General features: G+C 45.4%; 2 protein-coding genes across 2 annotated transcripts in view; both read left to right on the top strand.

Moving 5' to 3' along the window:
• The window catches only part of PSMA4 (proteasome 20S subunit alpha 4), a 201,514-nt gene that overhangs the window by 43,970 nt on the left and 129,717 nt on the right, over positions 1-27,827 (top strand). The gene's annotated exons all lie outside the window — the stretch shown is intronic.
• On the top strand, positions 11,120-27,543 carry LOC128420941 (solute carrier family 2, facilitated glucose transporter member 3-like). Its single transcript, XM_053403018.1, has 10 exons — positions 11,120-11,249; positions 14,197-14,292; positions 17,309-17,469; positions 17,952-18,192; positions 19,097-19,259; positions 20,700-20,887; positions 21,572-21,676; positions 22,849-22,950; positions 23,624-23,827; positions 24,544-27,543. Exons 1-10 carry the CDS (start codon positions 11,235-11,237, stop codon positions 24,769-24,771), a joined length of 1,503 nt encoding a protein of 500 aa, XP_053258993.1. The 5' UTR covers positions 11,120-11,234; the 3' UTR covers positions 24,772-27,543.

The raw sequence follows: 27,827 nt of genomic DNA, 5'->3' as shown, positions 1-27,827 counted from the left end.
AAAACAGGTTTGGTCAGGAGAAGGTTAATGGTACCAGGAGTTCATCTGGAGATTATCTTGATGGCTGTGGCATCTTGATGGTGGTCAAGTACCCTCCTTTGTTAAGGAGATATTTCTTAATGGATGGGCTATTTTGGAAGGAGAGAGAGAGTTGAGAGTTGGGACTTTGCCTCCCCGCCCCCCACAGCAGTGCTGGAAAAGATCCAGAGGCCTGATTTGCTCTTGCTAATTCATTGGGGATTCCCTTAGCAATCTGATGGGAGCAGTATCTGCTGAAGTTAATGCTGTGAACCTGTATATATGTAGAAGCAAAATCTTAAATGACATAAACAAAACCTGTCTCCAGTGATTATTCCAAGGAAACCAACCCTGAATCCTCTTGGCACTAGGAGGCTGGGCCACGCTTGACAACGTAATCTGACCTTTTGTTTGTATCTGTTTTACCCCACACTCAGACCCCACCTGGGCAAAAGTACATGTTGTTTCTATTAGTTGACCTTTGTTTCATATTTGCCCTATATTCTAAAGCAGGATATGCCACTGCCTCAATTTCACAGGCAAGGGGCTATAAATATACAGCCAAGTCTTGTGTTAGATTTTTTTAGAGAGAGAGTGAGCAGTGGACGTACAGACCGTAGATTCCATACGGCATCTTCTGGAAGGAGAAGGGCCTTTGACTTCTGCTGGTGCCATGTAAGATATATCCTACTACCGGGCATTTCCTGTGTTTATTCCTTGATTGTACTCCTGTTGTTTTATAAATCAACCCAAATGTTTATTTTATTAAATTGGCATAATCTGAGGAGGAGGGGCTCTTATTTCACCCCATGTTCTACTGCTGTACAATTAATAGCTCATAATTCCTGAAATATTACATCTCTGGGAAAGCCTTCTTGAACAAAAGCATTTTCAGTGAGCACATGAACATCATGATGCTGGGTGCCTGTCTAATTTCAGCTGGCAACTGATTCCAGAGGGTTGGAGCTGCAACACTCAATGTCTGATTTCTAGTCCAAACTAAGCCCATCTCTGGGTCATGGCATGTGGTCAGCAGTGCCCCAATGGAGGAAGGCAGTTGCTGGGCAGCGATATATGGGTGAGGCAGTTCCTTAGCTAATTATCTAATTACTGAGGACCCCCTATTTTTCAAAAGCCAAGCCATGGACCCTCACTTTTGAAAATTTTGATAACTATGATAGTTACCTCTGCAAAGCAGTGTTGGGTTAGCCCCTAATAAGCAAAGGATTTTAGGTATAATTAAAAAAACAACAACAGGCTAGGGCTGGTTTTCAACATCCTGATAAATCAGCAGCTAAACAGCATGATATTCCGATATATCACAATGTCTGAAATTGGAGATCAGGCATGGAGATGAGGGAAGAAGCAGCCATGGAGATCAGATTGGGGGGAGTGGAAGCGGAGTCACCTCCACCTCGTGGTTTGAGTGGGAGGGGAGGGGGATTGGGGGGTGGCAGCCAGAGAAGATGCAATCCACTGTGTCTGCTCCTGCTTTCCTGCTGACTAAGAAGAGCTGTTCCGCCCTGAAGTGAGGGTGATCCATCCGTGTGAGTGAGGGGAAGGCAGCACCTCACAATCAGCTGCCCAGCTTTCCCTCATGCAAGGAGCCATGTATTGCTGCATGTTGCCGTGTCAAAATCGTTACCACATTGTGATTCAAAACCGATTTTGGCCAGTATACTGAAAAATTGCACAGTGCTAAAACAGACCATAAAATTGTGATATCACCATGCAAAAATGATAAAAAAATTGGGGGGGGCAGGCAAGGGAGCCACTGCCTTAGGTGACTGTCTGGTGCAAAGAGTCAGAACAGTCTCTGAAGTTTTCAAGTCCGTGGCTTCAGTAAATGAGCTGACCCAGAATGTTGGAAGAGAAGCTGCAGAAAGAAATTGAGACATTTTTAAGGGGAAATTGTGGAACAACATTCCCTGCCACCTGGCTAATTTGCTGACTTTTATTGCAGATAATATAATAAATATATGATTAAAAGTACAGTAATAAAGAGAGAAACAGTTATAAATAAGAATATAATAAATAATAATAATAATACTTTACTTAATAATCATTGAAAGATATGTCCATAAATGGGCATGCTCTCCTATGGACAGAGAGCTTCACCTCGTATGTTTTCACAGGCAAGGTTTCCGAAACAGAATCTCAATCGCAAATAGCATATTTAAATTATGGATTGCAGTGTGCTTGTCAGAAGACACAAGCTGCGCACCTTCTGCCGTGACTCTTGCAGCGTAGGCATGCATGTGACTTGGCCTGGCCTGCCTGTCTTTGCACTGGCATCCGCAAAAGGGTACAGGCAGGGTCAGATGACACAGCCACACATTTAAAGGGAAAGCGGGCGATCCAGGAAGGATTAACAACAGAGCAGAAGCCACCGCAGGGGAAGTGGATGGTGGCTTTGGAAGGGGAAAAGATGCATATTCAGGAAAAAGCAGGAACTGCCATCTTAAACAGTTTGGTTTATATCTGCAAGAAAAGAAAGGCAATTGAAATGTGGGCATGCCTCAGGTTTGGTGTGCCGGGAGAAGCGTGAGTATCCCTCTAAACTGATGCCATGCGCACCCTCCAACCATCTCAGGATGCTGACAGGCACAGGAGGAGCCCTCATCTGCAGCCAAGAGATAGAAAGAAAAAATAGATTCTAGGGCCCGCCCTAGCCAGATTCCCTTCTCACCCAGCAGCAGGCAAAATTCCCATGTAAGAGAGGCAATCCTGCCACCAGCTGCCTCTGCCAGCATATTTAGGGCATCATTAAGGCTGCTCAAGTGTGATCAGACTTCTCCGGGAAATGTTTATGTGCAAATGTCACCTATTGTGCTCTTCTGCGCTTCCTGTTCCTTTCAAAGAGCCGCATGCAAGGGGACTCCCTAAGGATTGGGCCCCTTATAAATTAGTGCATTGGGTGCAGTTTGGATTTCTCACCTCCTATCAGACTCCACAATCTCTTAGAACAACCCTTCCTGATAATGTCAAAATGTTTTGTTCTGATTATATTTTCTGTTTGAAGTTTTTTCCTGGCAATTTTGAAAAACTCAGCCTTAATGCCAAACAAGAAGCAGCTGTAGATTCAGACCAAGTGAGTGCACATATACCAAACGAGCCCTCATGCATCATGCAACTCCACAGCACAGACTCTTGGTTCAGCTCCAGTGCAGGCACCTACAGTGTAATTTATTGTCCACAAAATCATAACACACTTTCTGAATCAAGAGATGCTTGAAGAAGACCACCTGCAATTCTCAGTCAGCACTGAGCAACTGCTAGCAGAGAATGCAAATTAAAATTGATTTTCAATATGTGGTTATTGTACTAATCGGTTAATGTGCTATTGCTTTCTAATGAGAAATGGTCTGGTATCAGAGGAGCACCTTACAGTAAATCAGATCAGGCCAGTAGTCCATTCAGTTGAGGGTCATCATTTTGAGCCAAACCCTGTTCTGACAAGGCTCGTAAGCAGCCTTTACCATGTCACAGGTACCCCCTGAGCATGTGCAGAGTGTGCACATGTTTATAAAACACCTTATTAAAGAGACCCCTTGGAGAGACAACTTTACCAGATGTACACATCCGCAGAGGTTGGCCAAGACTGCTCAGTACAAATGGCAATGCTGTTTGTCTTCATGACAACATTTACAGGTAGCAGAAGTAGTGCAAGAAAGATTTAATAGTGCCCTAAGTGAAAATGGACTTTCCAGATGTCTGGTTTTGGTTTCACATGGGTAAGAAGCGTGGGAAGGGAGACAAGAAGGAGGCCTATATAAGGGATCCTGAGGGTCATCTAGTCCAACCCCCTGCAATGGAGGAATCTCAGCTGAAGCATCCATGACAGTTGGCCACCCAACCTCTGCTTAAAGACCTCCAAGGAAGGAGAGCCCACCACCTCACAATGAGTTTGTTCCACTGTTGAACAGCTCTTACCATCAGAAAGTTCTTCCTGATGTTTAGTCGGAATTTCCTTCTTGTAATTTGAAGCCATAGGTTCGGGCCAAACCTTCCAGAGCAGGAGAAAACAAGCTTGCTTCATCTTCCATGTGACCGTCCTTGATATATTTGAAGATGGCTATCATATCTCCTCTCTGTCTCCCCTTCTCCATGCTAAACATACCCAGCTCCCTCAACCGTTCCTCATAAGGCTTCCTTTCCAGACCCTTCGTCACCCTCCTCTGCACACGTTCCAGCGTGTCAAATTCCTTTTTAAATTGTGGTGCCCAGAACATCAAGTGTGCCTTACCAAGGCAGAATAAAGCAGGACTATACTATTACTCCATATGCTAATTTATTGAGACATGCAAAGTACCAAGCCTTTATCATGCATTTCATTTCAGTTGGCATGGAATATCCTTTGACCTCCATTCATGGAAGCTGCCCATAAAAAAAAAAGAAGAACTGTGCGTATGCAAATTTGTGGACTTGCAAATGAGCCTTCCACCTTTTCCCTCATCCATTCTCAAGATGGCAATTAATGCTGGGACATTTCCCCCAGGGTGACCTAGTTTTAATTCTCTCTGCATTACTTCCGGATTATCTTCCTGGAGCTTTTTTTCTATTGGGAGTAGGTTGAATCAAAACACACCATTTGGGACAGGCAATATAAAATCCTGATGTTTACCAATCTATAGGTTATTTCCCCCCAAATGCCAGCATAGATAAGTGCCATTAACTTTATCCATATCCAATTTCCATCTGTGGCATTTAGAGGGAAAGGAGAAACTACCTCTTTCCCATGACTCTCCTTGATGTCATCGGTTTAATGGAAAATCCTGCGTGGCCCTCCCTTAATCTCAGCTCCACAGCTGTTGCAAACCACACTGAATTTTCCTCCAGGAACAGAAGGTGTCTGTGTTGCTGGGTTTTCACAGGTGGCCCAAGACTCTTACACTGGAGTGGTTGTTCTTTTTGGAGGAGGGTGTGGTTGCTATTGGTTTTTTAAAATATTTATTTTAGGTCTTGTTGTGATTTATGTGCAAATTGTTCAGTTTGCTTGTGTGTTAATGTTTGATTTATTGCTTATGACTACTTTTGCTATAACGGATACAGGTGGCGCTGTGGTCTAAACCACTGAGCTTAGGGCTTGCCAATCAGAAGGTCAGCGGTTCGAATCCCCTTGACAGGGTGAGCTCCCGTTGCTCGGTCCCAGCTCCTGCCAACCTAGCAGTTTGAAAGGACGTCAAAGTGCAAATAGATAAATAAGTACCGCTCTGGTGGGAAGGTGTTTCTGTACGCTGCTCTGGTTTTGCCAGAAGCAGCTTTGTCATGCTGGCCACATGACCTGGAAAAACTGTCTGTGGACAAACGTCGGCTCCCTCAGCCAGTAAAGCGAGATGAGTACCGTAACCCCAGAGTCGTCCTCCAGCCCATTCTTGTAGGCACCAGGGATGAGCAGCAAACTTCAGGCTCATAGGTCCTACTCCTGCTCTTGGTTAATTGGGATGCCAGTGAATGTCAAAGTCCAGCAATCAGAGTGTGAAACGGTGTCAGGGGAAGGGCAACATGTGCCTAGAGTTAAAGGAACAAGGTGCTTCTTAGCATTTGCTCAGCTCAGGGGTGTGTTTTTATCACCAGATCTAAACTTACAGTCCAGTCCCAGACAAAACTCCACTCCTGGTTTTCCCAATAAACTTTCTTCATCTCAAAACACACACACACACACACACACACACACACACACACACACAAAAAAAACCTGTCAGGGGTCCTTTACCTTTTTTTTACTTTTGCTATGTTGTAGTTACGAGTTTTCTTCCATGTTGTAAGCCGCCTTGAGCATGGTTTTAACAGTGGAAAGGCAGCATACAAATAAATTTATGTGTGCATGTATGTATGCATTTTGCTGTCTGAGGCAGAATGGTGCCCCCTCCTTATCAAGTTGCAAAATACCCCCAAACATGCACAGAACTGTTTCTAAGAGGAGATTTTGCATTTAAGACATGGGCCTCCCAGAGAGAGAACATTAAATTGTGCAACAAGGAATTCTTTTGCCCATGGAACATTCTGGGTACCATTACTGTTGAATAAAAGCTGTAGGGTCCCCCCCTCCCGCCCAGATCTCTCTTTCTGGCCAAGTATTGTGAGGTTTGTGCTGTAAATATTAAAACAAAAACTAGGAGAGATCAGCTGACAGAGCCTTTTACTCCATTATTGTGCTTTGAAAATGTATCAACAGACTTGCAAATAACTCTACACAATTAAACAATAAATTTTATGCTTGCCTCTGGAAGGCGCCCAGCTTTGATAGTTTATTTAAACAAAGAAATCTGCTCTCTTTGCCCAACTCTGTGAGAATAAAAAGCCCTCTGGCAAGCACCTTTTCTTTTGGTGTGCAAACAGCCTCCAGCAGAAAGAGGGAAAAGAAGTATTTTCTCAGGAGATAATCTGATAGCAGGGCTCAGAAAGGGGACAGGGATGGAAGGCCAGCAACTGCCCTGAGGTCTGGTCCTGGGGGTTCCCTCTGTGTGAGAATGTCTTTTATAGCCTTTAAGTCTATGTACATATGCACTGTCTCCTATACGCAAACATTCTCTTTTTTTTAAAAAAATTAATTTTTATTAACAGGCCAATCACATCACATTATTCAAATCACATTAGTTCCAAATTATACAGCCAAATTTTAAATTTTGTTGAGGATACCCATACATCAAGCTCCGCACGAGTCCAAAATTCCAGATAACTCCAGGCTTCACTTATTTTACTGCTTTAATTAGACAGTTCTATCCAGTTCAATCCGGATAGTCCTTTATTACTTTCTTTCTCATCTTGTTGTTATCATATATTCCTTTCTTTGTGATCTCTGATGATTCTCACAAGCAGACTGAAAAAATACGCAAACATTCTGCACTCTCTTGCTCGGTCATTACTATATCTCGTGTTAGACCTTGTGCACGTGATATGTGCATGTAATGGTTACCTTGCTGAACATTAGCAAGTAGCAGGCTGGAACAGACAGCCAATTTTTGCTATGGAAGGCAGCATCTAATGTAGCACCACTAGGACCTGTTCATAAAGGAAAGCTTTGCTCTTTTGTGTGCATCTTATTGCATGCAGTGGGGCAATTGTGTCTCCCAAACTCATTATTTTCCTGTTTCGGGTAGGTGATTGATTCAGGAAAATGATACAGTTGGGGAAATGTTGTGGGGTGACAAGAAATGTGCTTTTTCGCACACCAGACCTTTGTGACAATGGAGTCTGGTGCAAGTGAGAGAAATCACACCCCATTTCCCCCCCAGTTGAAACCTATTTTAAGGGGAATGCAATCAGGAAAATGTGAGAGAGGACAAAGTCACCTTGCACCAGAAATCTTGGTATGTCAAGCTTCATATTAATGTTGCTAAAATCACCAAAGAGTGCTCTTCATGCTGCTCTCTGGTTGGGCCTGCATAACGCACCACAGCTGGAAAGATCAGGGGTCTCAAATACTTCCCAACAAAAAAAATTGTATTCACTGATTCTACACTATGTCTTCATTTGTGAATAGCAGCAGATGTTAGCGAAAGAAGGAATATTATGCAGAAAGGGGTTGGGGAGGGGGTGAAGAACAAATGTTGCATGTTGCCAAGTGAGTCTGAGAGGATGAGAATAGGAAGGAAAGAACCAATGGGTTATTGTAGAACTATACCCTAGTGGGCCTTGCAGAGACCTCACTTTTGCACCACGACTTTGCTTCCTGTTAACATCTGCCAAATCATTCACTACCGTTTCCTTCTCCTTCTAGCTATATTTTCAGTTCTTGCAGTCATTTAAAAACAGAAAGCAAGATGCCACTGTCCATGGTCTCTTCCCACCGGCAGAAGCTCTTGCACTTTCAGCAGCATCCTCCTAGGCCCCTCCTGTTCTTCAAAAACGCACATGGGTAATTCCAGTCATTTGTAAACTTTCGGGAATCGCTTCCTTCTCCAGGCTTTCCCTCTCTTTCCAGCTGTGTATGAGCCTCTCCATCTTGTCCTGAAATAACCCTGTCATTCCTGCCCTGGCCTACCCACGTACACAACGCTGCTAGCGCCTGTCAATCCCACTACAGCGTAGGCCCTCTTGCTCCAGGCTTCTGCTCCTCCCCCCTTGAGATTTCTGCCAGTGCCTCTCTCAACTGATTTCTGCAATTTTGGGCCTCCCCTCAGACTTCTCTGCTATTTTTGCCTTTGGAAACTGCAGCTCTGCTGGTCTTCCTCAGCCCTGAACAGGGATGTCCTGCCAGTACTCTCATCTCGACGAGTTTGAGTAAAAGAAATTCAACTATTTTGTCCTTTTTCTCTGTCTGCTGCATTATTAGCACCCTTCCAGCAGCCTCCTTGATTCTGCTCTCTCTCAGCTGGTGTGGCTCTCGGTGTCAAGGGGCCCAGCAAACTTGTGCAGAAATGCCACCCTGAGTTTCCAAGAGTTGTTTGCAATTTTAAATTGTAACTAAACTATACCCAGAATAGTTTGGATTCAAAGGGTTGCCTAGGGAATTCCTGAGAGATTAAAGTCCTGTGGGTGTTTATTTCCCTGAAGCTTGCTGTGTCCTCCTTCCCTGGCCTACCCAACAAGAGACGCAGCTGAGGAACACCCTGGTTTCTGGCCCCAGCAAATTTCCCAGAAGACTGGTTTCAGTACTACAAGCCCAGCCAGGTTCTGGGTTACACGTGGATCTAGTTCACGCAACCAGCAGATGAGGTAGTAAACCACTTTCTGGACTTGCACAGCTTCAGACTGACTACAAGTAAGGGATAAAATGATTAAATACTCCTCTGTAGGTTTGCTGGGAGGAAATACAGTGGTACCTCGGGTTAAGAACTTAATTCGTTCCGGAGGTCCGTTCTTAACCTGAAACTGTTCTTAACCTGAAGCACCACGTTAGCTAATGGGGCCTCCCGCTGCTGCTGCTGCTGCGCCGCTGCTGCGCAATTTCTGTTCTCATTCTGAAGCAAAGTTCTTAACCCGAAGCACTCTTTCTTCTGGGTTAGTGGAGTCTGTAACCTGAAGCATCTGTAACCTGAAACATCTGTAACCCAAGGTACCACTGTACCTACATATAGAAAACTAGATGTCAGAGAGAAAGGTGTCTAGCCTTCTTCCTGACATGCTAGTTTTCTGTGTGTGTGGATTTCTGTGTGCAAGTTGAAGCATTCAGTCATGTGATCGCATGCCCCTGTGATCTGAGAAGTAGAAGGGAGAGAATTAGATAACTGCGATCTGTACAATCAAGAAAAGGTCGTAGCTTGCCACTAGAGATTTCTTCATCATCGTAGTATGTGTGTGAAATGATGACCAAGTCAGATACACCACAAGAGATAAGCGTATAGCTTATGGCATGACTTAAGGGTATTCCTTTCTGGCTTTGTCCCTAGTTGTCCCTGTTTCCATGACAACATTGATCAGGAAAAACGGAGCTTGTGGCAAAGATGCTGAATTGGAGCAGCTTCTGAGTTGGAGTGAACAAGGAGGCCTGAAGGACTGAGAAAATGAGACAATAACGTCACGTCTCCCTCGTAAGCACCCCTCTCTGGACGCATTTAGGAAGTGCTGCAACAACATCATCTCTCTTTTGCTCTGTGGTTTCCTTTCAGCTTCCTGAGAGCTTGAAAGGAAGGAGCACCCTGCCCATATGTGGAGAAATGTATACAACCCTAAGTACTCAAAACTATGAAGATAAAATTATGCAATTGTCAACATAACAAGTTCTGCAAAATATGTGAGTGTTTTTTTTTTTTAAGGATCTGGAATATTGGTTCCAGTTCTCTCAACATCAATACTGAGGCAGGGAGCTATTGTAAATGTTAAAAAAAAATGCTAAATTGGACAATTGACACTACCTCAGGTTTTGTGGATCTTTGAAGTGGATCACTGTGGCGCAATCCATAACAAAAAATTTTTTTGTCCTCCCACTGCATGCCTTAGAAGCAAAGTCAGAGCTGTTCTCAGGAATGTGATTTGGAAAGCTGTTGAATGGGAGGGGAATCATTTTTTTTTACTTTTGAAATTGAGTTTCTGAACGTTGCTGGAGTGTTCAGAAGCAATCAGTCTGCATAGTCTACAATAATTCTATAGTTTATCTAGAACATTATTGAATGCTTTCTCTCAATCAGCTATTAGGGAGATGAAGGAGGCTTCCTCAGGCAGCAGCTTCTGGTCCAGTTAAAGCCCATAAGTTTAGTTATTGAATGTATTATGATACTTTTATAGGGGGGCTGGGGATTTTATTCTGAGCTGCATAGGCCGAAATGCCCTAGCCTGCCCCTGCTAGAGATGAGCTCAAACAAAATATTCCTGCATTGCAGGAGGCTGGACTAGATGATCCTTGGGGTTCCTTCCAACTCTACAATTCTAGGACTCTGTGCCAGAAAGGAGAATATGATATATAAACTGCAGAATCAAAGCAGCTGCAAATTTGCTGGTTTCATCTCCCCTTAGTTTTAACAATCTTTGATTAATCATCCTTTATCTCTTTTATGGTGGCCCCAATGCCAAAGGAATGACAAAATTAGGCCTACTAAAATTGCACAAAACGGGGAGCAACCTTTTGAGTTTTCCAGGGGCAAAATAAATAAAAAAAATATTAATGAAAATGGATCCAGGCTAAATCTGAGGCTGGGACCATTTTAATAGTATCAGCAATTCCTTGGTGCTCAGGAACTGTGGAAACACTGGCCCGGCCTAATTGTGGAACGTTTTAATTTCTTCCCGGGTTTTTCTCTTCCGTCTCTGATTCTCTCCCTCTCCCCGCTCCCCTATTTCTTGCCGAAGCCCAGAATGAGAACTCCTAACTCTTTCTTGAGGGTTTTCGCATTCCCTGAGAAAGACAAGCGGCTGAGGGGGAGAAATCCTGAAATGCTCCCTCCTGGCCGACATTTCTGGGCTTCGGGGCGTCTCTGAAACAGAGAAAGGAAAGTCCTCCGCCCGGTGCGCGCACACCGAGATGCAGGGGCGCGTCAGCAGCGCCCCGACGTCGCTCCGGCGGGACTGGACCAGGGCGGGGGCTGTCCCGCCCCGCCCGCCCGCCCGAAGCTTGAAATAGACCCGCGCCCGTCCGGCCCCGAAGCAGAGCGAGCAGCGAGCGAGGCGGGCGGGTTCGCGCAGCAGCAGGAAGCGACGTGCAGCAGAGGCGGCGCCGCAGCAGCAGCATCAGCAGCATCAGCAGCGGGCGAGGCGCGTGGCGGCTGCGCATCCCGGGAGCAGCGGCGCTGCGCCGGCACTTTCTTCTCTGACGGGAGCGGAGGCGTGTGGCGGGCATGGAGAGCAAGAAGGTGAGCGCGATGCCTCGGCGCATCTCTCGGGGGTCGGCGTGGGGGCTTCGGAGACTGGCAGCGGAAAGGGGGCAGGAGGCGAGCGGGGCTGCAGGCCGGCCGGAAAGCCTCGAAACGGGAGAGGAGGACGGCCCTGGAATGGCGAGAGGGGAGCTGGGGCTCGGCCGGCTTGGGATGGAGCGGCCTGGGAAGACGCGCCAAGACCCGCTCCTCCACCCTCTCGCAGTGCAAATGAATGAACAAGCCTCGGCCTGTTCTGAGTCTAAAAAGAAGAGGCATTCTCCGTTATCTCCCGGTGCTGAGGGCTCGGCGCACAAGATTTGGGGTGGCCCTTCTTTGCCCCTTTCCCGCCGGGTGAGGACGGGCTTCCAGGCGCGCGCCCGGCAGCACAACTGGCCGCTTCCCTTCAGCGTCCAGTCAAGATACCTGGCGGAGATGTGCTTTCGCCAGAGCATTTGGGATGCAGGCGGTGGCCGCTCCCTGCTGCCCTGACCCAGGAGGGTGCTCTTAGAGAGCGTCTCTGCCAAGGTCATTTAGAGGATGGCAAAGACATGCCCCACTTGGATGCAACAAGTGGTGCCCCTTGGAATCCTGCTCATGGCCCGAGGGGAGCTTGAACGCCTTGAGTAAAATGTGGAGGCGGAAGACCAGAGCATGGGGAAGGGAGAGAGCATGCATGTGCCAGGGAGCGCGCCTGGAGTTGGTGTGGGTTCCACCGTGAGGCTGCCAGGCCTCCCCACCCCCACCCTGAAGTGCAGGGCTGCCTTCTGGACAGACATTGCAGAGGGCAAATACTGTTAGATAGTAGCAACACAATTATGCTGGGTTGTCAGCAGAGGAGATGTTTTTAGACAAATGTTTCTCATGGAATTGCCAAGGCCTCTGCTGTCCTATGGCTTTGCAGAAAGATAAGGAAGCAGCAGAAACCCCACAGTGAAGTAATCCAGATTGTTGCATTTAAGGGCTGCCACAGGACACTCTTGAGATGTCAGCCAATTCAGAGGAGTCTACAGGAAAGCAGAGCTGTAGAAGGAGAAAAGTCAGGCTGCCTAAGGGAGCCTGGCCTGTAGGGAGGGGTGGGGGTGCACGTGCACGCACTCACGTACATACATGCATGCTGTACATGGTTGAACAGAGGACTGGAAGTAGAAGCCTCAGCCCCTGACAATTACTTTGTCTTGTGGCTAGTCTAGGCTGATGTAGTCCTGTGATTCAGTGTGGGCTGGTAGACAGGAAGTCCTTGATTCAAATCTCACGTCAGCTATGAAACCAGGGAGCTGGCCTTAGGCAAGCTGGGGCTTCCCATCTGCAAGAGAGATGTGGTAATGACACAGCTTACATTTCTAATGGTGATGGTCACAGAGATGGGAAGGGCTTTCAACACTGGAAAAAGTGCCATATCAGTTGCAATAATCATTTGACTGTTTGCTGGGAGATCTTAACCCTTCACAGCCAGCTTTGGGGTATTTACGTACTGTACATGTTTTTGTGTCTCATGTTTCCCTTTGCATTAAAAGAGAGAGGCTACCTAGCCATAAAGGCAGGATATCTGTGTGCCAGGATCCCATCACTACCAAAATTTGTGGAAAACAGGGTGGGGAAATTTAAAGCACAGAAGCTGCAGACAGGTGGGGCCAGGGTGGTTTTTTGGTTGTTGTTTTTTGGTGGAGATGCGGGGGGGATGAAGTGGGGCAAGGGCGTTGAATCGCTTCGCCACATTCACTGTTTTCTCCAGAGCAATCCTCTCTCCAAAATGGGGATGCCTGACCCATGACAGATTCAGGAAATCTGTTTTGGGAGCACATGAAGTGATGAGGTGCGCTTGAGGTTTGTTACAATTTGGGACGCAGGTACATTTGGGTGGGATCTACAGGTTTCAGGGGCTCCCACTGGACTGGGCCCACACATTCTGCTGTGCTGTGTCTCACCTAGCGGCACAAAAGTGGGGTCATGCAGTACCTGTAAGTAGATGGGCACACTTTAAAGGCCTGTGCCCATATACAGATGTGCAGACATGCATCACTGCTGCCCCTCCACAGCATCCAATCTATCTTCTCAGATTTCAGCCCCAGAAAGCCTGGGAGAATTCTCCAGTGCTCTCGTCATGTGGTCTGGATCAGAATCCATGCCGTAATAAAACAGTCACAAATAGCAAATCACACATCAAATTAAAACAGCCCTCAGAGGGATTGTGCAAGTTGTAGAAGCTTGACAGTAACAGGGAGGGACAGGGAGGTCACCTTTTTATATCTTTTCCAGTAACTACCCCCCCCCAAACTCCCTGGGGCCTTACCTGTGGCAATTCCAGTGCATGTGCTGGAGGAAGGGCTAAATTGTCTGATCTGTGGGAGATTAATGTTTTAATTTTCTTCCAATCCTGGATAAGGTAAGGAAGAAAGGCTAACAAATCCATTAGCCTGCTTCCCTTTGTCCTTCAGCACAAGCATATTCAGGAAATCCTCAAGGAAGAACTTGTGTGTTGTGTGTCTGATTTGATTTTTACCCTTTAAGTGCTTGAATGTTTTCTCCCAGACACAAGCTTCACCAGCTGTTGCCTAGGGAGGGAGTCAGCCATTTTGAGGAGTTAACATTTGCAGACAGCCATCAATTCAACAATTTCCCACAAGTGTCTTTTTATTATTCTTCCTTTTAAAAAAAATAATTGTGGTGACTTAGCAGTGTGTAATGAAGAGCTGAATGAGAAATATAAACGCTCTTGGATTAGAATTTTTCTGTTGGGGTAATGGTTCTCTGTATTTCCTGCACTTTTTTTGTAGTGTCTACAAGTTGCATTATTTCCCAAGCAGAATGGATAACTTGGAAAGCATTTCTCATTTTTACTCATTGATTTCTAAGAAACCTTGGATTGAGATTGCTGCTTGTTTGCATGGGAAGCCAACTGGGAAAATGTGAATTAACTGTTTTCTCTCCTTCCCTTCTATTGCAGAAGATAACGTGCCCGCTTGTCACTGCTGTGTTTGTTGCTGTCATTGGATCTCTCCAGTTTGGGTACAACACGGGAGTCATCAATGCTCCTGCAGCGGTAAGACAATGGCACATGTGCTGTGGGCTTTTAGGGGCTCCATCGCTATCCTTTCCTCGAGTGGTGATCAGGAAGTTGAGGAAGCCATGAAGGGTACAAGAAGCAGAGGGGAAATAAATCAAATCGTGGGGCACAGAAATGTAGTAGTCATGGAGACAGGGGAGATGAAACTCAAGAACAATTGACACCTGATGTATCCTTAACTATTGTGCGTATGAGGAAGAAATAAAAATAGGATACAGTCTCTCCGGGAAGGAAGAGTGGTCCGAATCCTCATGCCTAAATTCCACCAGCCACACAGGGATTCCTGGCTTGATATCTGGTAGTCCAAACAGACAAAGATTGTAAAACATGGGTGTCACAGTGATGGTAGCGCTAAACCTGCAACCAAACCCCATATTTTGAGGTATTTCCGGTTCAAATTCCTCTGTAGCTGTTAACACCTTTCCAGAAAATGGACTTGTTGTGTGATAAATGTAATGGCCCTTCTTTTTGGTTGCATGGGATGCAAAGGTTTCCCCTTAAGAAAGCAGTTCTGTTAGGGGGATATCAATTTTCCTAGCAACCTATTATTGCTGACCATTGCCTGAAAGTGGTCTCATAAGTACCAGTCATGCCCATGGAATCAGCACGGCTCATCCTGTAAGGAGGGGAAGAACTGTGAAGAAAATGTGGGAAAAACTACAGATTACAACTCATTGCCTGTTTTCTGACCCAGCCTTGAGGAAGGGGGAAATTCACAACTTACAAGGGGCGTCATAATGTAAAAGCTGGGTAAGCTCAGTTGGTGGAGCAGGAGACTCTTAATCTCCGGGTTGTGGGTTCCAGGCCCATGTTGGGCAAAAGATTCCTGCATTTCAGGGGGTTGGACTAGATGACCCTCAGGGTCCCTCCCAAACCGATATTGCACACATGCGCGCACACACACACGTTAGGTATTTCTGCCCTGCCCTTCAGATTCCCAGGACAGCTTCCAAGAAAATTGGCAAAACTATCAAAAATACACAGAGACAATATACTAAGTGCAGCAAAATCAGCAACATCCCTGCTCTAGGATGGCCAAAAGATAAAAACGGCCATACCAGGATTGTTAGTGCTATAAAGAGAGTTTTGTTGCAGTCGGATGACTGAGGTGGGGACAGTGGGAGAAGAGCAGATTTGATGCTTAGAACTGGGGTAAGATCAGTGGCGTAGCGTGGGTTGTCAGCACCCGGGGCAAGGCAAGTAATTTGCGCCCCCTAACCCGTGGATTTTAGTAGGGGCAGAGAGCTGCGAGCGCGCCCCCCCCCCGATGTTGCGGCCGGCCCCCCTGCACCCCCCACGCTACGCCACTGGGTAAGATTAAATGATTAACCTCCCAGGGACACACATCTTTGGGGGTTTTTATTTACAGTATTCCATCATATCCCACCTTTCCTTCCAAGGAGCTCAAGGGGCAGAAATGGCTCTCGCTCTCGTTATCCCTCACAAGAACCCTGGGAGGTCGGCCAGAGGCAGGGCTGGCATCCCAGGTCACTCAGTGAGCGTCATGGCCTAGAGGTGATTTGAATCTGGGTCTCCCAGGTCCAAGTCCCGACACCCTCAGCATGACACTGGTTGGAGGGGGAAGGAAGGTAGCTGTAATAAATGGAGGGCCGCCAGCTGCTGAGTCACAGTGAGGGCACATCTGCTTGAAGGAAGAAAGGCAGGGAGGGAGGGGGAAGGAGGGAGGGAGGGAGGGCCTGGCCCACAGTGCAGGGCTGAGAGATGCTCTAGTTTCCCTTAAGATTCTCTTCTACTTCAGCCCCCACCTCTGGCTCCAGTCCTGTATCTATCACCCCCCTTCCCCTTACAGTTATAATTCTTACCCATCTTTTCTCGATCTTCGTATTTTCAATCTTCATGCAGTAGTAGAGCAAGTAAGACACCTCAGAATTGCGCCACTAGATTAAGAGGGAGAACCGGGGAAGTGTGTGGGTTTGGGTTTTTACAAAATGAATGACTCACTTGTACCATGCGCACCCGAGATCTGAAAATGCAGAAACCACAGGCATCTGTTCTTGCGCTCATGCTTAAGGTCCTGCTGCCATCTGGTGGCAGTGCAGAAGATGGCTGCCTCCTGTCCACTGACCCTGCTGCTCTCTTTCCTCATGTTGACTGGAACAATTTGCACCTGAACACTTTTTCAAATATGTGGCTTTAGTAGTTGTGAGTGCAGAAGATGGAATTTAAGCAGACACAGCTATTACCTCCTTTCATGTCTGACTGTATCAACCAAAAACCTCTTCTCTTTACAGGAGCCGTGCATGTATTGGAATGTAGATTTGTATGACTCTTATTAATTAAACATCTGTTTAATTCAGTGGATTGAAAGATAAGGTCCAATATTATGTGATAAAATATACCTGTTTAAAGCTATAAGCCAATGCACTCTTACCTTTGAGAAGCATTTGAGAACGCTTGCTTGAGATTTGCCATGCCTCAAAAGGAGGCAGTGTCTCCACTCCCCATTTCTTAACTTTTCTAGAATAGTTTTCACTCTTTCTACCCCCAGGGGACATTTTACACGTTGAATTACCTGAAACAGATAAATATTATTATTTTTTTAAAAAAATTACCTGCAACAGATTTCCTGTACATTGCAGACATTAGAATGCACACTCCGTATTGGCCTGACCTATGGCAAGGAGCACGGGGCTTTCAGGAAAGCTTGTCTGCCATTGTGTATGCTCTCGCGGAGTAATTCCTGATTTAAACTTCCAGTAAAGCAAAGGTTCCTTCCTCACTTACTGTTGGAAAACCACTGCCCTGGAACCGTAAAAGTATTTCTCCTGTCTTGAACCAGATTCACTTAAACATTTTTAGAAAAGTATTTAACTTTTATACCACTCTATTCTATATATCAATAAGCTTTTCTTTTGATTTCTGTTCTCACCTCATTCCTTTAGTACAATTCCAAAGTTTTCTTAACACAATATCCCTGGTATGTGGTTGTAACTCAATACCTATGGAGTGTTTTTTCTTCTATCACACACAGGTTATCAAAGAATTTTTTAATGAATCATGGGTGGAGCGGTCAGGCTCCCCGATGTCCGAACCACTGCTGACCTCACTATGGGCACTCTCTGTGTCAATTTTCTCAGTCGGAGGGATGCTTGGCTCTTTCTCTGTTGGACTTTTCGTCAACCGATTTGGCAGGTACGTTGGGGGAATATTCTGGACTGCAGAGCAGTTTCCGCCTCCATTTTGAAAAACAAGAAGGGATAAGAGGAAATTAGCTCCATTACAGAATGGACAGAGAATTCAATTCCATAATGATCATTGTGTCACACTTTGGGGGAATGCCTAGTATGGAAGTACTAAGAAGGCAACTTGCCCTACCAGAAAGCATATTTTGGGTGCCATTAAGGACAACAAATTGCACAGGCAGAGGGGAACAATGGAGCCCAATCCACCAGGAAGAGCTTCTGCACAAGCCCCTCGAAACCAGTCTGCTTTGTTCTCCAGTGTGGTTTCTTTCCACATGAGAATGTCCCAGTGATGGATTATGACCCATATTAATTAGGGGTGCATGGTGCCACTTGGATTTTCTGTTTAAATAAGTAACACCACTTTGGGCATATTTATATGGAAAAGCGGTATATAACTTGAAATAATAAGATTTTTCCCCTCCTATGCAGGCGAAACTCTATGTTGCTGGTGAATATTTTGCCCATTTCAGGAGGCATTTTGATGGGCTTCTCCCGAATGGCAAACGCTTTGGAAATGTTTATTGCTGGCCGGCTTGTTGTTGGTATCTACTGTGGCCTCTGCACTGGCTTTGTGCCCATGTATATCAGTGAGGTCTCCCCCACTGCCTTGCGAGGAGCTTTTGGCACACTGAATCAGCTGGGTATTGTCGTGGGTATCCTGGTGGCACAGGTAAGAATGATTACAAAGCCACGCAGCTTAGTGGTTCATTGGTATTGCTGGAAGGGAGTTAATGACCAGGTCCCAACTCTGTGCACCTGGGAGTAATCCCTGTTGAGGACCGTGGACTTAATTCTAAATTAAACATGCACAAGATGGGTTCAGTTGGCTACTTGGAAAATAGTAAAGCTAGTTGATAAGGCTGCTGGCAGGGACTGTCTTGTTTTGTTATTGACCTCATGTAAGTTACTCTGGGGGGACTCGGGTGGTGCTGTGGTCTAAACCACAGAGCCTAGGGCTTGCCGATTGGAAGGTCTGAGGTTTGAACCCCCTTGACGGGGTGAGCTCCCGTTGCTCGGTCCCTGCTCCTGCCAACCTAGTAGAAGCACATCAAAGTGCAAGTAGATAAATAGGCGGGAAGGTAAACAGTGTTTTTGTGCTCTGCTCTGGTTTCGCCATGTGGTCATGCTGGCCACATGACCCAGAAAAACTGTCTGCAGACAAATGTCTGCTCCCTCGGCCAGTAAAGCGAGGTGAGTGTCGCAACCCCAGAGCCGTTCACGACTGGACTTAACTGTCAGGGGTCCTTCACTTTTTTAAAGTTACTCTGGGAGCTTTTTTCAGATTAAAGCTGAATGTGCTTAAAATAAATGAGAGAGGATTCATTCAGGAAAGGGGATGCTACATTACAAAGAATCATTCCTTCCTATCATTGAAACCTGGGTGGAGTTCTGTAGAGGTGGGCGAGGGATCATCAACAAACTACCATTCCTCGTGGGAAGAATCCATGCTTCTTTATGGGAAGCCATAGATTGTTATAAAACGTCTAGTTATGCTGCACGTAACTTTCAGTTTATGGGAATATAGCTCATAAGCGTTTTGTCTTGTCTTTCTCTCCACCAACTGCCACAATCAGGTCTTTGGCCTAGATGTCATCCTGGGAACTAAAACTCTCTGGCCATTGCTGGTCGGATTAACCGTTGTCCCAGCCGTCTTTCAGTGTGCAGCACTGCCATTCTGTCCTGAGAGCCCACGATTCCTGCTGATCAACAGGATGGAGGAAGAGAAAGCGCATGCAGGTAACCACCGAGTAATGAAGTGATCCAATCCCTTGGCTTGCAGCAGCATAGCCTCTTCATTATCCTTATGGGTAGCTCATAGGACAATCTACTCCCTTCCAGAAGCTATAAGCGGAATTGCAACTTAACAGACCACACGCGCCCATCACCTTTCTTGTGTACGTCCCATGATGTTCTGTCCGCACTATTGGCCATACATAGCTACGAAGTATAGAAGAAGGTACCGCCCACTTGAGCAGCCATTTTTAAAAAATGGCATTTTATTGATTAAATGCTGGTTACTGAGGCAGCATGATTTTAAAACTGATTTTCAAAATCAGCACTATGATGCTTTTTCATCTAAGCGCTACTGCATAAATAATTGTAATTTTTAAAAGAATTAGCCAAAAAGATTAGTAAAACATTAAAATGGGAGCCATTGGAAAGATAATAGGTTCACCTGCCAAACTGCCACTACCCACATCAAAACCACACCTCTAGAAGGTAGCATCGAGAACCGCCAACACCTGCTGTGATTGCTGTATTGTTAGATTCTTTTCTCTAATTATCATATTTTCTGAGAAAAATCTGAGAAAACAGTACAACGAAAACATAGAAGCATGGAAATCCTGGATGGCCCTTTCAATTCCTCTTTGTCTTTTCTTCTCCAAAACTTGAACTGGACTCAGTCAAGTTGTTTTGTGGGTTGTGTGAATGGTTTCTGTTTCACAGAGGGACATAAGAAACCCAGAATATTCCTGGGTCTTGCCATAAGGTTTGCTTCTGTGCCAGTACCTGCCTGCAATGGGAAAATGCAGAAACATGAGTAGAAAGGGGAAAGTTTGAGTGTTACCCTAGGATTTCTTTGGGAATTCCTTCCTGGATCTGTAAGGGTATCAACTTGCCTCAACTATGAATGGAAGCATCTCCAGGTATGGGAGATCTCAGCCTAATTACAGTCGTTGACATATTATAGCAGGCATGGCCAAACTTGGCCCTCCAGCTGCTTTGGGACTCCCATCATCCCTAGCTAACATGACCAGTGGTCAGGGATGATGGGAATTGTAGTCCCAAAACAGCTGGAGGGCCAAGTTTGGCCATGCCTGTGTTATATCTCTCTCAATGTACATGAGAGAACAATGCCATAAGCAAGAGAAACTGTCCCCTACCGAGAATTTGAATTTAGCCAATGGGGAAAGCAGGAAGGAAAAGTGGAGAGAGAATCAAGAGGCAGCAAGAGATCTGTATTTGTGAGCAAATACAGTTAAAAATACTTTGATTTTGTTAAAGTTGGTGATGAGGATTAATGGGTTAGACCAAAGGCCAGTTGACCTCATGAGTTGAGCAGAAGAATAGACTAGGGAGCTGGCTTCATTGTCACGAAGAAGTGAACTCTCAGGGTAGGAGGACATTATCACTGTCGCGTTGTGCATAATTCAGATGTTTGATTCCTCCTGCCAGTTCTCCAGAAGCTCCGTGGCACCCAAGACGTGTCGAGTGATATTCAGGAGATGAAAGAAGAGAGCGCCAAGATGTCTCAAGAGAAGAAAGTGACCATTCCTGAGCTCTTCCGTTCCCCCAGCTACCGCCAGGCCATCATCATTGCCATTGTGCTTCAGCTCTCCCAGCAGCTGTCCGGCATCAATGCAGTATGTTGCTTTCTTCTTCCATTCCCTGAGCGCTTTTCTCTTGCAGCCAAATACTTTTGCCATGCGGAAGGAGGCGGCCATGTTCTAAATTGCTGGCTGTGTGTATGGGCCAGTTCCTGTTGGAGCTCATCTTTGAAGCAGAGAATAGTGATTATGGGCTTGTAGGAGAACTTTAGTCACAGTAACTGAGGCCCCAGTCCCTGGATATAAAAGTAGGAACAGCTCCAATCCACATGGAAGGACTGTTATGAGGCTTAAAGATAGCAGGGGATTTTGTTACCTGCCCTCAATCTTAGCAACAGTTAAGCAATGCAGTGGTCAATTCTGCGCACACTTACCTGGTCAGAATTCCCATTATACTCTGTGAGATTTGCTTCTGAGTCAATAGGCACCAGGCAAAAACGGTCCTTTATAACCAGGCCTTTGGTTGACATTCTATGCCCTTTTAAAATGTGGCTGTTTCTTTGGGGAGGGGTGTTATTGGGTTGTTATATTTTGATTATATAGTGGTTTTTATGTTGACCTTTTCTGTGAACCACCCTGAGACCTCTGGGTATAGGGTGGCATATAAAATGAATAAATAATAATGAATAATAATAAGACAGACGTTGAATTTCCCTGCTTAGCATTAAGAACGAGGTGAGCTCCAGACACCAGGAGTGACAAATATTTATCTGCCTGTAGGTCTTTTACTATTCTACTGAGGTTTTTGAAGATGCTGGAGTGAAACAGGCGGTGTACGCTACCATTGGTGCCGGTGTGGTCAACACCATCTTTACAGTTGTATCGGTAAGTAGTCTTTGGCAACATGGCATTCATGTACTTTATAGCTGAGTCAAAGTCTCCCCTCTCCTTCCCTTTATATTTATCTTTATATCTAGAACAATAGGGAGGGAGGTAAATATATGGCTAGAATTCAGGGTGGGTACTCAGTCCTGTGACCCTGTGCTTAATTGTTCTCCCCACTGGGCGACATTTTCTTTTCGAAACAGGGAGCGTTGCTTCCTTCTCCTTCCTTCCTTTCCCGATTGTGTTGCCCTGAAGCCAGATCTGCCTGTGGGCAGGAGGCAGTTTCCTAGTTTGTCCCTGTCGTGAGAGAGGATGGAATGCTGCTGCTGCTGCTGCTGCTGCTGCTGCTGCTACATGGGGAATCACAGGGTCGCCCCTGTTTGCGTTCCCCCCCACCCCCACAAGCACGGAAATGTTCCCCAGCTATAGAACAGCAAACTGGGAGGTGGCGTTTCTTCTCTTAACCAAAGTGACTTCAGATATTATAGCAGTACTACTTGAGCTATGAGTTTTAATTCAGTTCGTCAGTTGGCCTTTGTTCTCATGGGTTATCAGAGTAGAAAATGAAAAGGGTAGTTGTTTTTTATATATTTGAATGGTCTATCTTTATATATATTAAAAATGACTGGTAGTCTTTGCTTATTAAAGTGTTAGGGTACTGTTTCAGGGTTGGGGGATGGAGAAAAGATTTCAGTTAAGTTGGGATGCAAATTCACAGGACACTTCACCAGCCTGATGGTGGTTATGATCATCATTCAATTACAAAAGGTAGTAGGTCCAGTCGCGGACAACTCTGGGGTTGTGCGCTCACCTCGCTCTATAGGCCGAAGGAGCTGGCGTTTGTCCGCAGACAGCTTCCAGGTCATGTGGCCAGCATGACTAAGCCACTTCTGGCGAACCAGAGCAGCACACTGAAATGGTGTTTACCTTCCCGCCAGAGCGGTACCTATTTATCTACTTGCACATGACGTGCTTTTGAACTGCTAGGTGGGCAGGAGCAGGGACAGAGCAACGGGAGCTCCCCCCGTCGCAGGGATTCGAACTGCTGACCTTCTGATTGGCAAGCCCAAGGCTCTGTAGTTTAGACAAACTCTGAAGAGGAGGCGGCGCTTAAGTTTGGGGAGAGCGCTTGCCACCAAAAGCAACATTTTATTTTTCTTCCCATTTTCCAGCTCTTCCTTGTAGAGCGTGCAGGCCGCAGAACACTCCATTTGATTGGCTTAGGAGGCATGGCCATCTGTGCTGTCGTCATGACTATTTCCTTGGCACTGAAGGTAAGCCGTCACCATCCCTGCTTCCTGGTGTGTCCGCAGTGTCTTTGGGGTCAAAACAGATCAGGCATACATGCAAGTGTAATGAAAAGAAAGGAAATGGCTTGCAGGTTGGAATCATTATAATATTATTGCAGCTGATTTCTCACAGGCCAGGATGTACACTAGCCCACCAGCAAGCAAGACAGCCACAACCAGATCACCCTTATTTTGGAGGTCATGGTTTCCCCCCTCCCCATGTTGTCCTCACAACAACCCAGAGGCTGAGAGGCAGTGACTGGCCCAAGGTTGTCCACTGAGCTTCAGGGCTGAGTGGGGGTTCAATCCCTGGTCTCCCAGGTCCTAGTCCAACCCTCTAACCATTACTGGTTCTCATAGGTGCGCTAGCTGGGTATTTGCTTCATGCTGTTGCTTCTCACAGGCTTGGCTCAAAGGTTTTTTGCAGGGAGAAAGTAATTGCAGCTCGCTTGCACCTGGATTCAGATCTAGTCTTGAGTTGGGAAATCTGGCGGCTGGGTTTTTCTTTCTTAGCTTCAGGCCCCTTTCTGCAAAATATAAATGAAAATGAAGCAGATACAGATACAGACTCTAAAATACTTTGCAAGACACAGGCATGTTTGCACTCTTCTGTCTCAAAATTGCTAACTGCTGTTAATTCTCTTTCTCTTTGTAACAGGGCATTGTATCCTGGATTGGCTACGTCAGCGTTGTTGCCACGTTAGCCTTTGTGGCTCTCTTCGAAATTGGCCCTGGCCCAATCCCCTGGTTCATTGTCTCTGAACTATTCAGCCAGGGGCCTCGTCCCGCAGCTGTGGCTGTAGCTGGCCTTTCCAACTGGACGTCCAATTTTCTAGTGGGCATGCTGTTTCCGATCCTAAAGGTAAGAGAGTTGCTTTGAGCAATGTATCACGATCTGTGTATTGGGTAGTTAACAGCATAGCCAAATCACAATGTCAGGCTCCTGTCCCAAGGAGTTCTCAGTCTAAAATCGAATAGAATGAGAAAGGTGAGAGGGCAAGCAAGGGCACTGAGAGGTGAAAATGAGCAAACAAGAGTTTGTCACACTTGAGAATAGTGGTTCGGAGGAGCTTTAGTGAGTGGTTTGCTGGTGTGACAACATTTGGGAAAGTGTTTTCTTTGCAACTTGCAAGGATTAAAATAGGCTTGCATTGGCATGATACACGTCCGGTTGTGCAGGAGCCCCATGCAGAGCCTGGAATTTGGCCTAGACATACTGCATGAATGGGAATGAGAGGGAGAGTGGAGAAAGAGGTTTCTGGATGCCCTGACCTGTCATCCCTTCTCCCTATTGGTTGCTCAGTTAGCAGCCACACACACAGGTCAACTTGGGCCAAAGCTCTTTGCTTTTCTTGTGAGCCCTCAAGTGGCCAAGTCCTCCTGGTCTGAAAAATGCGGCAATGGGAAGGCTTCCTGCCACAGGGCATGTAACAGCCGCATCAGGGCATGATGTAGGAGAGCTAGTGAGAAGCATATGCTACACGCAGAGGACTCTGATGATGGACCCCATAGCTATGTTTTTAATTTCAGGCCTGTGACCTTACTGAGGTATAACTCTTTCTCTTTTCTCCCTCGCAGAATGTCCTCAAACATTATGTTTTCCTCATCTTTGTTGGTTTCCTCATCTTCTTCTTCATCTTCACCTTCTTTAAAGTCCCTGAGACAAAAGGCCGGACTTTTGAAGAGATCTCCAGTGGCTTTGAAAGGAGAAGAGAGGATGGTATTCTTCCAGCAACCATGGAAAAGGGGCCAATGGTGGAACTGACTAGCATACAGCCCACTAAAGATGTTGCACCAAATATTTAGCAATGTTCTGTTCTTGACACTTTCTCGGTTCTGAGGATAATCCTCACAGGGGGGAAGCAGAGATACTTTTTTAATTGCTGCTATTTCTTCATTTCCCCGTCAGCCTTTCCTTGTGTGCCAAGGCTCTTGCCACATGCTAAAACAAGTTAAATGCAGGGAAACTTGCCTTGCTTACAGTGCTGGAAGGCAATACGGCTTTATCATTCTCCCTACATTGCTCCTTTCCCTGTCACTCATTCATAGAGACCTAAGAAATGGCTCCCTCCTCCACCTCTATTTAATACATTCTCCTTGCTTCATTACATGGGGCGAACCCTGTATAATGGGGTTCTGGTCATTTACAGCTTTGAAGTAAATTATTTTCCTGTAAGTGAACTGATGGCTTCTCCTATGGTCCTTCTCTTGCCAGAGTGTTTTCTACAGTGTGGATGTGGGGAATGGCTGCCCAGAATTATTTAAATCATGGGTGTGCATGGGAAAGAGCTATTTATTTCATCAAATGGGAGTTTGCTTCATCTTCGGGAAATAGGGATAAAGAGAAAAGTCCCGCCCCCTTTTGTACTATTCGAGAAAAAATGTTTACTAGAGTTTATTTATTCCTGTGTCATTTTGCTTGTAAATATTTATTTTTATGTAAAATAGAAGGACGTGTGGACTGGGAATCACTATGACTGTCAAAGCATTTTGGTGGTAGGCAGTGAAATACCAAAGAGGAAAAGGTCACTCTGTAGGTGGTGTACGGTCCTGCGGAGATTGTGCTTATCACTTTTTAAGGGTCTACTGTGCCGTTAGGAAAACTGAGCCTTGGAGAGAACAAGCCTGTAGTTCTATGGACGCTTCTGTGCTTGCCAGACTATTTGGTGAATGTGTTGAATACCTGTCGTTAAGTATTACTTGAACATTGTAATGATAAAGTAAAGAAGGCATTGCAACTTGATGGATTCAGTCATCCCATTTCCAGCTTATAGGCTGGAGGCCATTTCTTGTAGTGATTTTTTAAGACATGAATGAATGTCCTGTGGCTGCTAATGTGTGAACGTATTATTCAGGAAGGGGGACATAAATGTCTTATTTCGAGACCCATCCAGTCTTTATGGACATCAGTATTTGTAGGGTCTCCTAATTTGCATTTGCAATATGAGAATTGAACCTTTCTGTGAGGGCATCCACCTCACACTCTGCACAAGTGAGAAGTGAAAAACCATCTCCAGCCATCTCTGGAGGCCTCTCTGTAGGTTCCCCCGCATTCCTCTTCTTTTCGAAGTAGACACAATTCTGTATCACATTTTCAAGCATATTAGGGTCCTGGAATTCAGTGTCTCTTAAAGGCGTTGTGAAGTAGTAGGATGACATTGACCTACTGTGTCTTGTGGCAGTCATGATAGTTTAGTGGTTTGTTCTCTCTCTCCCCCTGTCTCTTTTTTTAAAAAGAGTAACACAACAGATGGTATTTATGAAATTGAAACGAAACTAGTTTTCCAAAATGTATTTTTGTAATTAATTATTTTATTATTAAATGAAGTATGTGGCAATTTATTGACAAGAAATAGCTTTGGGCTGCAGACGATAGAATGTAGGAATAGAGACTAAAGCTACTAAAACTGGATACTAAAAAGTTGTAACCCCATTTATCTGAAGAGCCTGAGATCTCAAATATTTGTTAGCCAGAACTAGGGCTTATTTTACTTGAGATTTCGCTAACTCTCGGCTTGCGGGGAATGTTCTGTTACAGGTACAGATATATGACGTAGTGCAATATGCTAGCATTATGTTTGTTTTAATTCATTCCACTTGAAGAGGAAGCCAGTATATATTCATGATCTCTTCCCTGTTCATGCTCATTAACCCAGTGGGACAATGTCCATACTCAGTGACTGCATGGGAAGATGTCTACCCCATAATCTTAAACCAGTAGTAAAAATAATGTCTCCCTCCCCTCTCCAGGGGAACTCTGGGAACTATTGCTTTGTGACATCATCCCTAGTATGATGTGGTCTTCCTTGGGGCATTGAATGTTGGGAGGTTTTGAAGGAAGTGAGTGTCTACTGTCTCGGGAGTACCTGTTACATTCATAGCTTGGAAGAGCCTCACTTCCAGAACAACTGAAAAGAGATTGTCATAAACACTGGAAATTGTTACCATCCTTTATATTGATTATTGCGAATTATCTTCATGTTGCTTCTTTTTGCTGCTCAGCCTGTTACATAAAACTCTTGAGGGTAATGAGATGGTGGTTGCAGTGGGATGCCTGCAATCACCCTGAAGCAAGAGAGAGACTGGCAGTCCCAAACCTTCCCTCATGGCTTGAAACATTTGGCATCCAGTAAAGGCATGAATAGCCTGTTCTGACACAATCTCCTTGGGCTTCCAAGATGGATGGAAGCCTCTTTTTGTGCAGCAGAAGAGGAGAGGCAGCTTCAAGTGTCAAGCATTGTGGTTACACTCTTTTAAAAACCCACAATTTCTTTACCCAAATATCTATCCCCTCACATCCACTCCCCATTTTTGGATCCTGCTTTCTTTTTCTTTTTTGAGTTCACACTTTTTTTATTTTTTGACCTTCAGTCCCGTCCCCCCCGCATCTCTTCCAAATGGGGTGGCAAAAGCATTCCTGACCTTGCATTCCACACTTCGTGCAATGCCTTGGGTTGAAATTGTGTAACTCACTTGTTCCTTTTTGTTTTCTGTACTGTGAATATTTCCAGTGGGTTTTATAATTTTTGTTATTGTGAATGTGTTGGATGTTTTTAAAATAAAAGGTTTCGGTGGAAATACTGCATACCTGTGTGTATAATTTCTAGCTTTGTAATTTCTCCCCATGAGACAACAAACAGCAATATAGTTCTACTAACAGTTAACCTTTTCATGCAGATTCAAACCCTGCAGATCATTCCTGGACTTCCCATGCAGCAACCTGCAAAATCACTTAGACCCTGCAGATCTTCCACTCCACATCAAAGCTCTTCCTTTGCACCGATCATTTCTGCAGACCTTCCATGCCTCCCTACTGCATTTTTCTTCCTGCTGTCCCTGGCAGCTCATACAGACCTCTACAT

This window comes from Podarcis raffonei, chromosome 9 (assembly GCF_027172205.1).
Source record: "Podarcis raffonei isolate rPodRaf1 chromosome 9, rPodRaf1.pri, whole genome shotgun sequence".
Lineage (NCBI taxonomy): Eukaryota > Metazoa > Chordata > Lepidosauria > Squamata > Lacertidae > Podarcis > Podarcis raffonei.
The sequence above is the reverse complement of the archived record's forward strand: the minus strand, read 5'-3'. Positions and strand labels throughout refer to the sequence as shown.